Consider the following 12,691-nt stretch of genomic DNA (forward strand, 5'->3'; position numbering starts at 1 on the left):
GAAAAAGGTGGCCTACAGGACTTAATAGATTCTAACACTCCAGGAACAGGGAGACAACTCCCTGGCACCTGATCTAAAAATACAGTAAATGTGTGTGAAATTATAGGACATACTACGTCACTAGTTATTACAAATAGAAGTGGACTTTACAGTATATATGTAGTATCTGTTGACGTTCAATCCAATTAGCCACTTATCCACAGACTCCAGCTTAAATACAGTACAAGCAAATTAGCATTTCTTTATAATAAAACAACACCATCACTGGTCAGTGAAGGCAAAGCAAAGTCTCTTGGCTTCTTTCATTTTCTGTGAAAAATCTGGTGATTGAGAAATAAATATAAATAAGTTTAAAAAGACAGATATGTACAGTATGCACATGGACTGATATTTACAGTACAGACAATTATATACTGTACCATTGGAGAAACTTCCAAAGCCTATAATGTATATATAGTGCATATAAACATATTTGGCATATTCAATTTGATAAATGACAAAATCAGGAATTTATATTCAAATACAGGCATATAAAGAAAAATATTATCATGTCATTAAATACTTTGATATACTATAGCACTGCACAAAACCAAAGTATCAGCTTCAACGGCATGGCTGGGTAGCTTGTTTCATACACCCACAACCCTTTGTGGGTTTTAAACGCCCTTCCACATAGTGTCCACTTGTGTCCTCTTGTGTTTTTTTGGTTCGTGTATCACTGTTCACTTTGAAGAAATCTGCTGGGGTGATGTTGTCAATGCCTTTGAGGATTGTGAGTACTGATAGTTTTCGATGCACTTCCAGTCTGTTCAGGATTGGAAAAGTTCACTTCTTTCAGCCTGTCTTTGAAATTCCCTTAAGCCCCAGAATGTACAATGTCTGGTTGATCCTCCCTGGACAGATTCCATAGCATCAATATCTTTTACATAAAAGTTTTTTTTGTTGTCTTTACTGCATTGTCTGGCTGCAGTAGTAGGATTATACCTGTTATTGAATATTGGCTTGGTCTGAAATAACAGCCCTTCAAAAGTAAATACTCTAACTCGATTGCATACTTGTCTGTTTGGTTACACCACATTGAAACCTGAATACAGTTTGAGAAAAACAGGTTATAGTTTTAAATGTAGCATCAACTGTTTTGTGGTTAACGCCAAAGAGCACACACTGCATTTGTTTAGGAGATTTGGGAACAGAGTTAGGTAAGAAGGTACAGTATGTGAGATTGAGCATGCTGGGGAGAAATGACGATCTCGCTGCTTAGCAATGTGATAAAGCTCCAAAACTACCGTTTGATATTCATAAAAGGTAATTTTGCGCGTGGTTGACTGCAGTGCACTGTTTATGACCTGCAGGGGGGGGGGGCTGAGTGTAGTTTACTTTTTAACCAGGGGAACAAAGTGTATTTTGTAAAGTGCATTCATAACCTGTCCACAAAGGAGGTGATTATGATCACAGTGCATTGAAAAAAACATCCATTCACTCCACATGTAGTCCACCAAAAAGCAATGACCTCATGTTCAGGTCATCTGGAGAAAAAGCAGGGGTGAGTGTCATAATTACTCTGTGAAGTTACACCAGAGTACTGAAGTGGGTTTAAGAGGGAATCTGAAGATGGCGACTGACTTGTGAGATCATTACGCAGCCCTGGAGCAACAGCACAGGCACACGGTCTCCCGGTGGAGCCCGATCTTGTGAAATAAAAGAAACCCAGGAAGAACTCCAACAATGTGTACAGAATGCGTAAGGCTAGCCCTTCTCAGATTGCTGTTAATAGGCTGAATTAAAAAACCTGTAGGTGATGAAATCAAACTTTTTATGTTTTCCAGCCCTTACACATTTTGGCTAGGGGGCACCAAGGAGCCCCAGCAAGGAAATTAAAGAAGATTGTGGGTTCAGTCCCTTAAACAGATATTACTGCTCCAGTTCACCCAGCTGTAAAAATAGGTATCTGTATTTGCTGGGTGGTAACTTCCAATGGTCAAGTTTTTTGTACACATAGGGTCAGAATAATTTCTGGCACTATCAACGGAGTGGTGGTTCTGTGGCTAAGGATCTGCCCCTGTGGCTGGAAGGTTGCTGGTTCAAATCCTGCAGCTGGCAGAGGAATCCTACTCCATTGGGCCCCTGAGCAAAGCCCTTAACCCCAACTGCTCCAGGAGCACTGTACAATAGCTGACCCTGCGCTCTGACCCCAGGCTTCTCTCCCTGTCTGTGTCTCATGGAGAGCAAGCTGGGGTATGTGAAAAGACGAATTTCTAATGCAAGAAATTGTATAGGGCTAATAAAGTGATGTTATGTTATAACTACAGGCTCATGGAGAACATAACCAAATCACCCCTTTCCACCTTTTATCTGTTCACATTTCCTAGCTTTGCCACAGCTCCTGTCCTTTTTTAATGATTATTTATTATTAAATTTCACATTTTTCAGGTCTTGTGGTATACTAATATCTTCCCTTTATATTAGCCAATGCTTAACCTTTGTCGTAACCCCTTCTGTGGTGATTAAAAACCAACTTCACTTGAATCTGGGTTGTTTCCTCTACCGCTGTGGACAAATAAGACTTTGCGTAGCCTATCTGGCAATGAATGCTGCCAATACATTTTCGATAAGTACTGTTTTCAATTGATACTGCAGTGCATTTCTGTCATCTTAGACTTTGTATGACCCCAGAACAAATATACAAGAAAAATGTCCCTTGAAATGGAATACACGTTGTCTTCATGGGGGAGGCAATTAAAAATTAATCATTCACAGATTCAAAGAGCAAACTAAGCTACTGTAACATGTTGCTGGGAATTTCTGTTTTGTTAGCTTTTGCCAAGATACCTGACTTACACGATTTTATGTATGATATTCTGTATAATGAGAAATAGTTTGGAAATAAGAACTCCCTGCTTAAACACATAACATTTTTTATACATCTCCTGAAGGTCAGGGTTAATTACACATTTCGAAATCTCAGTATCAGAAGGGTTTTAGCGGTCTTTTTTGCTATCATTCCAAAATCAGAGTAATTATAGACGTAAACCGCCCGTCCTTAATCTTTTTCTGTTGCGTATCTTTGACAGTCTCTCAGTTTTGTACCGTGTTACGTCTGTTTCCGCTGAATCAGTTCTAAGTAAGACGCGACCATGAAACCACTGAGCTGAGCACGTATGATATAGTTTCATCTGGAGCAGTGACCGTGGCAAAAAAAAAACCCTTAAAGCTGAGTCATAAATTATATTAACTTCATTTTTTAGTTTTCCTGAGTAACACTGTGTTTTGTAGCCGAGATTAAGTGCACGTCTGTTCATACTGTATGATAGCAGCCACGCTCTTAACACTTGGCTGAAGCAGGGCTTTTGTGTTGGTCATTGGGTGTACTGTTATCGGGTGTGCATCGCTCTGAAACACCTTCGTAATCAGAAGGAAATTGCTGTGCGAAACGATAGTTTTCTTTCACTGCCTTCCTTGGTACTGTCGATCAGATTGAGAAAAAAAAACAGATCTATATCGGGAGCCCAGCTGTCAGTTAGGAAACAAAACAGGTGGCCACTGCAGACGCACACGCGTCAGGGCGAAAAGACCAACAGCTTGTTTCTTTTTTTCGCTAATCTTCTGCTGACGGTAGCCTGTTTAACCCGAAGTGCAGAACAGCAGTAAGCTCTCACTGGGACAGCCCGCACAGCATTTGTTTGTGAATAGTTTCTCGGTGCGCACTCTGCTGTCACCCTTCTGCTGTCTCCGGAGGAGTGGAAGTTCACATCTGCGGAGGTATGAGATGAGATGGTTTTACGCTGTGCGTCTGCTTGGATTTTGAAACACTGGGACCTCTGGAAACTGTCGCCAACGTTAATTGTTCCCGGGATGTTATAGATCTTTCCAGCGGGCATGTTACCTGAAATAAACAATAAGGTGAGCAATAACTGTCTTCACGTATCCTCGGTTGTCTGATCACTTCCCTAAAACTGATACTCATTGTGTTTTGGCCGCCGAGTAGTTTAGATGTACTGCAGTCTGGCGATTTATGAATGAAGCTTGGACTGTATAATTAACTTTTAGGTAAGATTTTTGAATACGGAAGGATTTTGTGTCAAAGAAACGAGAGATCTGAATATTTCCTAGTAGTATTCACAACGTTTTCGACGTTATTACAGTTGTAATAAAATTACTGTTATTATTGCAATAAAAATCATGTGGAATTCGCAGTAAAATTAAATATCATTTATTGTGATAAATTTACACATTTAAATATTTTAGCATGCTCATTTTATTAACTTGTTATACAGATTATCGAAAGTTGTTACTGTTAATGTAATTGTTATTCTTAAAAATATAAATACATTTTTTTACAAATGAACTGAAAGTTCAAAAACCGTCTTTAGTTTTTTGATGGCTTTTATCGATTATGATGATGACGATGATAACAATTAATTATTGTTTTTTTTATTTTTGCTTAAAACTCGTAATAGTTTTTAAGCAAAAATACATCTCAAGGAGAAACCTAATAAAGCTGTTTAGACCTCTTCTTACTGGACAACTAGGTAAACTTGTACAGTACGTGTCCCCTTTTGTTTGAAATATAAACGAAAGATCTAAAAAGCGCGCACATTATCCTGTTAATTATTTGTACATATAATTCCAAGAATTGGGAATTAAGGCTTTTGTCCAAAAGAGGAAGACCAATACATGCTAACAACTGTTGCCTAGAACTATCAAACTGCTGCTTCTACTAATAATAATTACAGTTATGATGGACTTTACAGGGACAAAGTGTTTTTTTCCGACACGAATCACATCTGACTGCAAAGTGTGGTTGCACAATAACGGTAGCCTACTGTACACAGCAGCAGTTAACTTGAACTCCAGGACACTTTGATTTCAGACCAGTAAACAACATGGGCTTCACTGCTATCGGTTACAGCATTTCATCGAAAGCTATGAGGGGTAAGCAGAAAAACGTTTAGCAGAGAGGGGCAGGGAATGAGATAGAGAGAGAACAATTCTTTTCCTGTTCTGGCATGTGCCATTCCTCTTCTTCTGGTACCATATACAAGAAGTCTGTGTATCCTCCTGTCATGTTCACATTTAAAAATACTTCTGAGAAAGTAACACAAGGGCTATTTTAATTGTAATAAGCATGCTTGCTTGTCGTCCAACTTTAATTTTAGCGACCATAAAATGTACATTTTCACCAACCCTTATATTTGTTTGTGAATCGCTTGTTGATAAGGTAATTGGTAGTACTTAAAGGAAAGAAAATCACATTGGTTAGAGACAGGAACATTTGTTTGGGTTGTTGTGGAAAATATACAGTGCCAAAAATTCTTAGGGAGAGCAGGAGAGTGTCCCTTATACAGTATATGCATCCTGAGAACCATCTTCTTTCTAAAAAATAAAAGAAAATAACAAAAACAAAGCCTCCACAAAAGTGAATTTGTTTAAATATCCATCCCTGCATGGGGTATCTGAGGTCATGTATACGGTAAGTAAGCATGTCTGTGCTTGACCGACCTGCAGACAGCCTGACCCACTTTATCCTCATTGATCTTCAAAGTTCATTGCTTTTCCACTCCCTGACAACTGCCACCCCCCCCCCTTCCCACCACAGTCCCCTGTTCAAGTGGGTTAAGATGATTGAAAGCAGTCATCCATGATAAAACAACAAGGAGGATTAAAGATCAGGTTCAAGATTAGGTTAAACCCCCTACTAACATTTTTCTGACTTATTCCGTGTCCTTACAGGTTCCAACACAAATGCAAAGTTTAGTGCATCATCTTTTAATGCATACTTAAGTTAATTTAAGTTAATTTTTTTTTTTCCTTAACAAGAGGTAGGAGCCATACCACAAAACGCTGATATTCAGGATTTTCTTCTTGGCGTTTAGTGTGTGCAAACCCAAATTCCTTTTTCGGAGCATAGCGCATATCGGTTAAAACTACCCAGAAATCACCTGGCTTTTAAATCAGCTTACCTGATTGATAAATTGATCCTTTTTTTTTCTCTTTTCGTAAACCTGAATGATGGAAACTGGTAAACCAGTCATTATATGGAGGTCTTTATTTCGAGTATATTATAATGGATAATTAAGAAGAATAGAAACCCTAAGATGATCCTGAGTCATGTTTATTTAAAAACATAAATTTGGTGGCTCTTCCATTGCCCAGTCTGGAAATGCTAACATGATTGGGAACTTCAATTTCTGTTTAATAATACAATTAACCCTAAGACGGATTTTCAGTTCCATGAAATCACATTCATGTTCACTCTTTGCCTTTGTGTTTGGTTGTGTCCCGGCCGTTGCGTTTATCCCCTGATAAATTCTGTCTTTGCTATCAACATGATCCTGTCACATGACCTACTTATTTTCCTGATCCAATGCCCTGTGGTCATGCAGGCTTATGTTACATAGAATCTTGCGTGTATAAATATTTTAATGAATAACTGGCTGGGCTCTGATCTTGTGCGTGTTGGGAGCCCGTGAAATCTACCTTCATAAACGCTTCTGCCCCGTGAGCAGATTCAGAGCCTGTCACTGAGTTCTCACTCAGCAAGTTCAGGATCCTGTGCTGTTTCTTAAGCCTCAGGCAAACACAGGCTGGGCAGTGCACAGGTCTCCTTGTCAGATTGGCCTGTAGAATGCCTTACTTTGCACTCTCCCACAGGGGAATCCATTTAACTGTTCAATCAAAGAACACGATTGTGTGTTTCCCTGTTTTCTGTGGACGTTCATGACTTAATCTAACTCACCAGTCAGGTCAAGCTCAGTGGCTTATCAACCCTGATAATTCACAGATTTCCTATGGCTGAGCCGATGCCCATCTGTGCCAGTAGGCACGTTTGGCAGCTTGCCCTCAATGCAGTGACTCACTTACAGTACTTCTTTTAACTTTAAGACCTACTGTATCGCTTCACCCCTCCAGACTGGCAGCTGTGGCCAATCAGACAGGTGGACCCTCACCTTTTGTTGTGGGTGGGTGATCCTTCTGAATTTTAACTTGGTTTGATTTCCTTCATACTGTATGTCAGACAATCAAAAAGTAATTTGACAAACAAGGCAGTGATGGGTGTTGTTGCAAAGTAAGGGCATCTTTTCTGTAGCTTCCTGACTCAGCAGAGTGAAATGGTCTAATACTGTACTGTAATTTTAAAATACAGATCAGAAAATGATGTGTTGCCTTTCTAATTTTTGTCTCATCCTGTGTCTTTAGCCATCTCGACCAGATGCCATTGCGCATAGGTTACAACAGGCTGACACCAACCGACTGGTTACCAACAAAGCCTACCAACAGGTATGTAGTAGTTCAGGTGGGTGGCTGTGTCAGCATGCGTAGGCTGCAAAGGAACAAGTAATAGGTTTATTCCATGCTGAAAAGAGAAGAAAGAAAACACAACGTTTTGGTCGTGGAGCCTTCTTCAGGTGTGTTCACTGAGAGAAACCTAAACTACTTATTTACCAATGAAGGAGAACTGTTTATCTAAAGGTATTCTAGGTCTCTGTAAACAGCAGCTCCTTAAGAGGTGCTGAAGTTGGGAAATGTTTCCAATTAAGTCACTAAAAAGCTGTTTTAGGTCACTAAGAGCAAGATTGGAATACAAACCTACAGATCTACCATCCCTCCAGAACCAGTCTTCTTCCAGCAACTCTAACTCATTTAAAGTAATCTTTGATGCTTAATTAATGTTTCAAGAATCACATCAGTTCATCAATGTAAACAAAGAAATGCAGATTGTTCATTACTGACTGAATTGAACAGAGCAAATGAAAAAAACAGAACAGAGGATATAGAAGGCTGATGGAGACCTGTTATTAACCAAATGAAAATCTGCTTTCGTTAAGTGTGTGCCGTTTTTTTTGTACTGTGTGTGATTTTGTTCTCATTTTGTTTCTTGTAGAAAGGACAAAAATGTGTGTCAGATTTAATTGGACTGTTATCTTTCCGTGGTACTGTAGAGGTTTACGAAAGCAACAGAATGTTTAAAAATGCATTGAACAAGCCTTCACTTGAAAAAAAACAAGTTAATTGTGATCTATTTTTTTTTACTATTTTAAATCAAGGGAGAATGGTGTACAGAATGAACAGTGCAATGTAATTTGTACCCTTAAGATATGATGAAGCAAAAATGATTCTTTCATATATTTTTTTAAGTAAAAAGACAAAAGACATCTTTTCTGGAACCTTTACTTTTTTCATTTGAGGTTTTTTAGTTACTTTTTTGATGAACTGCCTTCAGCTACAGCTCAGCTAGATACAGCAGAGGAGCAGTAGTCCAATGATGGATCACATACCTGTATTGCACTCTAGGCACAAGAGTCTGTTAAGCGGGTTGTTAAGCTCACAGGCCTGAAAGCATTGCTCAGGTTAAGCTCTCCCACGTCGTGCGGACTGACAGTCTGTCACAGACCAAGCTCTCCTCACATTGTTCCATTTTCAAGCGCGCTAATCCAGGTAATTCCATCCACCCCGGAGGGGTCTGGCTCTGGGCCTTTTATTGATAGCTGGTGCAAAGGATAAGTACGGTTTATCATATCTGTCCCTCTTTTGCTTCCCCCCCTCTAGAAGTTCAGTTCCAATGTGGGCACCCTGCCCCAGCTGGAGGTCCCCATCAAGCAAATGGTGGTGACAAACGCCAAGCCCCATCACCAGCACGAGAGCATTCTCCCACACATTGTCAACAAGGGCCTGCCGAATGGGTATCCAGCCCACCAGGTGAGGCCAAAAGGCCAAGTGCTGAGGATGTACAGCATGTGGAGTGCAACCTAATGAGTGTGTGAATGTGTGGACAGGTTTTATTTAGTATTTTCCACCTCTTGGGTTGGAGCCTCACTTAGGACCTGGGTGGTTTGCCAAACCACTGGTAAATTTCTATTAGAGACACTGCTCTTCTCCTTTGCTTTTAAAATGCTCTGATGTGCATTTGATTTGTGAAGCAATGCCTTTGGGTATTCATTGATGTATACAAAATAAAAACACCCAAATACATGACTCTAAACCAAAGACAAAATGTAAAAAAATTGGGGGCAGATTAATTTGTAACGAGAGCTCTGCACAAGTCCACAATCTGGTTCCTCCTAGATATACAGTATCTCTTCTCACAATGGAACGGGTAAAGGTTTATTCCGTACAGAAAAGAAAAGAGACACGATGTTTCGACTACGGAGCTTTCGTCAGGTGTGAATTGAATTTTTTTTTTGTCAGAACGAATAATCTGCTGTTTGAGGGAGAAAAAGCATCAGTTTCTTTGAAAATTGTTGAAGAAGTCTCTGAGCGTTACTCTGGGTGATGTCCGAGTCAAAGGAAAAGGTGTCAAATTGCAAACGAAAGCCTTTAGGAATGATATTATAACAACGACATCTGTAAAGGAGTAGGAGGTGGTTAGAAAGCCTGGTCTTGCAACAGATCTCTGTGAAGAGACAAAATGCCGGTTTAGTAAGAGAGGGGGGCAAGTAGCCCAGGGAGGAGGAGAAGGAATGACGAAGAGATCTAGAAAAAGATTTAGCGGAAGGCATAGTGGGTTGCAGCAGAAATAGGTGAAGAAGTTCAAGTAGGGAGCTGCGTCAGCATGCGTAGGCTGCAAAGGAACAGGTGAAGGCTTATTCCACGCTGAAAGGAAAAGAAAAGGGACACAATGTTCTGGTTTTTGGAGCCTTCTTCAGGTGTGGACATACAGTACTTGAACCTCTTCTCACAATATCTAGCATGACAGCCAAGAGCAATGAAGGGGAAATGTAACCCTTAGACTTTTCACTTTTTTTTGTCATTTTTACACTTTATGAGGTTCCTGCAATTTCCCTCACAGGATTAATAAAGTATCTATCTACAAAGCAGACAGGCCATCACACACGCTGCAAATTTAAGATTTTTTTCTTTTTTATTTTAAGAGCTTTTCTACAATGGCTTTCTACCATTTTTAGAAAAAGCTGGAACTTTTTCAAACCATTCTGAAAATGCACTGCATCAGCTGCCAGTGGTTTGTGTCGAACAATTTCCTGAAAGTGTAAACGTCAGAGGAGATTCAGAATGCTCCTGATATTTCAATTATTCTACTGTAACTGTTTCTTACACTCTGTTTGGAGGTCACTTGAAATTTAAGGTAATCGGGTATTGATTTATTGTATTGAAATCTATTATTTTCAGTATTATAAACCATTTTAAACTTTCAACAACAGTTTTACAAATTCATTTCTTAATTCAACAAGCATGTCATATGCACTCTCCTAATGTTCCATTGTAAGAAAATAAAAATGAAGGGATTTTAGCAATTTTGGCCCATTCTTCCTAACAGAACTGCTCCAGATTGATGTCATCTTAGGGTTTCCTTGCTTGACAGGTCACATCTGCTCCTGCCATAACATTTCCGTGGAGCTTAGATCCACAATTTGACTTTGCCTATTCAAAATGCAAATGTTTTGAGATCTGCTTGATGTTTAGGATTATTGTCTTGCTTCATATCCCACTTTTGGCTCAGATTGAGCTGATGAATGGAGGTCCTGACCTTTTCTAGAATTTTCTAGTACATGGTTCAATGATGGTAAACCATCCGGCTCCTGAGGCAGTCAAGAAGTCCCAGATCATGCTACTCCCACTACCGTGCTTGACAATCAGGAAAAAGTTCTCCTGTTCTTCAGCTGGAAGGCAGTGTTTGGTATTCGCCGCACAAAATGTTTGTCATTGTGGCTGAAAAGTCCAGCTTTTGAATCATCTCTCCAGAGAATGTCCAGGAGCTCTTTGTCAAACTTGAGAGGGGCAACAGTTTTTTTTCTTTTTAGAGAGCAATGGTTTCTTCCTGGCTATCCTCCCAGGAAAGATGTTCCCACTCAGTCTTTTCCTGATGGTTGAGGCACTAAAACGGACATTAAAAAAGCCACAGCAAGAGAGGGCTGCAGATCCTTAAGCAAAAACTGTTCTTTTTTTTCTGCTTCATACACTATTTCAGCTAAAAAAGACAATGAATAGTTAAATACAAATCTTTTTGGTTATTTAAAAAAAATACAATTTTCAATGAAACAGATATCAAGAAAACAGATCTCTTTCTGTTGTTGCGAGAGGCCAAGATTCAAGTTACCTTTTAGCAAAGTTACTCCATCACAGCAATACTTATTTGTCTTTAGAGTAGTGGACCGAAAGGAAGACACATCTGTACCACCAATTTCTTTTTTTTTTTCTCAGTGTTTTGTAAGAGACATTCATCTAAAGCTCATAGAATGTTTAGCGTACTTGGACTTGAATATGGCCTCTTTTGCTTGGGGAATGTTTCCATGGAGACTGTCAGTCCAGGGTTGAAAATAGTGTAATGACTGTCCTGTTGATTGGCAGGAGGAGAGACACAAGGGCTTGCAGTACCCGACAAGATTTAGCTCCGTGGAGAGTCTCTCAGACTCCACGAGCAAGAGCCATTCTAACAAGCAGGAGAAGGAGAGGACACTGGAAGGACAAAAGCTACCTCTTACACCAGCAGGTGAGGAGGGGGTATCTATTATAGTTCTGGTTAATGATTGATTATTAACAACCTTCAGAGTATGGAGTTAGCAGAACAGATTAATCATCTTCGAGAGCACTCCTGTTTAACTTCCATTTATGTTGTCTGGAAATCCAGACTGACAGGAGAGGGAGAAAGAAAAAGAAAAATTGCTAGGTAATATTTTTTGCTTTGCTTGAGAGTTTGAGTGTGCTCACAGAAGGGAAAGAAGCACTTGAGCAGAGAGAATTGTTGTTCTCAGATCCATGCAGTGTCCCCCAAATGAATTTTGTCCTGAAGAAAAGGCCTTTCGGTTCCTACTACCCTTTTGTGAGTGGTTCTGTGAAAATGGTCTGCAAAGAATTTTTAATTCACTGTGAGGCAAGTGAATTTTCAGCGAGAGCTTGGCTGACACAGACCAAACACGTGTCTTTCTGTGGATCAGGCCAGACACACCTACAGGCAATGGCCTACAGTACAATTTTGCTTGTGGCTTTTTTCACCATTATTTTGTTGAAAGGGGAAACAGGAAAATTTAAAAGCAAAATTGAAGCCAGTAAGGGCCCTGTAAAATAACCTTTTGATTTTTTTGTTCCTAAAAGAAAAAAAAGATGGTACCTGACAATGTTAATATATATATATTTATATTTAAAAGTCACAACATTATTATGTAGTATAGGAACTTTTAAAAATCACAACACAGTTTAACATTTGGAGAGAATAAACCTGAAGAATTGGAAAGACTGCAAACCAAAATAAGAAAGACAACATGGTGTTTTTGTTTTCTCTTTTCATATTGAGATATACAGTGACTCAGAAATCATAAAACTAATCTGTAGGCCCGATGTCTTGTTGAGTTACAAGGCTGTAGCCAGCTGGGAGACTTGAGGGCACCCTGTTCTTGTTTTAGAGGCGCTGAAGCACTTCCAGGACCGCCTGACAGAGTATGAACAGGAGGAGATAATGGACTATTCGGAGCTGTGGTACCTGGGACTGGACTCCAAAAAGATTGAAGGGAGCCATGGAACGCAGCAGAACTGTGGCTATGACGACGAGCACGGCAGCTACATCAAGGTAGGCCGGATGTCACACTGCGTTCTTTCAGGACCCTATGCAGACAACACAATCCGGGGAGGAGTGAGGAAAACACGGGGAAAAGGGCATGCTAGGGGCTGGAAGGAAAACAGGAGGCGTGTCCACGGTATGCTGGTGTTCGGGGGAGGTGTGGCCGAGGCAAACAGTCCA

At 39.9% G+C, this 12,691-nt stretch overlaps 1 protein-coding gene across 1 annotated transcript in view; it reads left to right on the forward strand.

Moving 5' to 3' along the window:
• Positions 1–3,620: 3,620 nt before the first annotated feature.
• The window catches only part of dyrk4 (dual specificity tyrosine phosphorylation regulated kinase 4), a 30,887-nt gene continuing 21,816 nt past the window's right edge, over positions 3,621–12,691 (forward strand). Inside the window, exons 1-5 of the mRNA XM_088924371.1 lie at positions 3,621–3,900; positions 7,198–7,278; positions 8,548–8,697; positions 11,305–11,446; positions 12,357–12,520. Coding sequence (XP_088780497.1) covers positions 3,877–3,900; positions 7,198–7,278; positions 8,548–8,697; positions 11,305–11,446; positions 12,357–12,520 — 561 coding nt within the window. The 5' untranslated portion in view covers positions 3,621–3,876. The remainder of the gene's footprint in view (positions 3,901–7,197; positions 7,279–8,547; positions 8,698–11,304; positions 11,447–12,356; positions 12,521–12,691) is intronic.

This window comes from Atractosteus spatula, chromosome 8 (genome assembly GCF_055471065.1).
Source record: "Atractosteus spatula isolate fAtrSpa1 chromosome 8, fAtrSpa1.hap1, whole genome shotgun sequence".
Taxonomy (NCBI): domain Eukaryota; kingdom Metazoa; phylum Chordata; class Actinopteri; order Semionotiformes; family Lepisosteidae; genus Atractosteus; species Atractosteus spatula.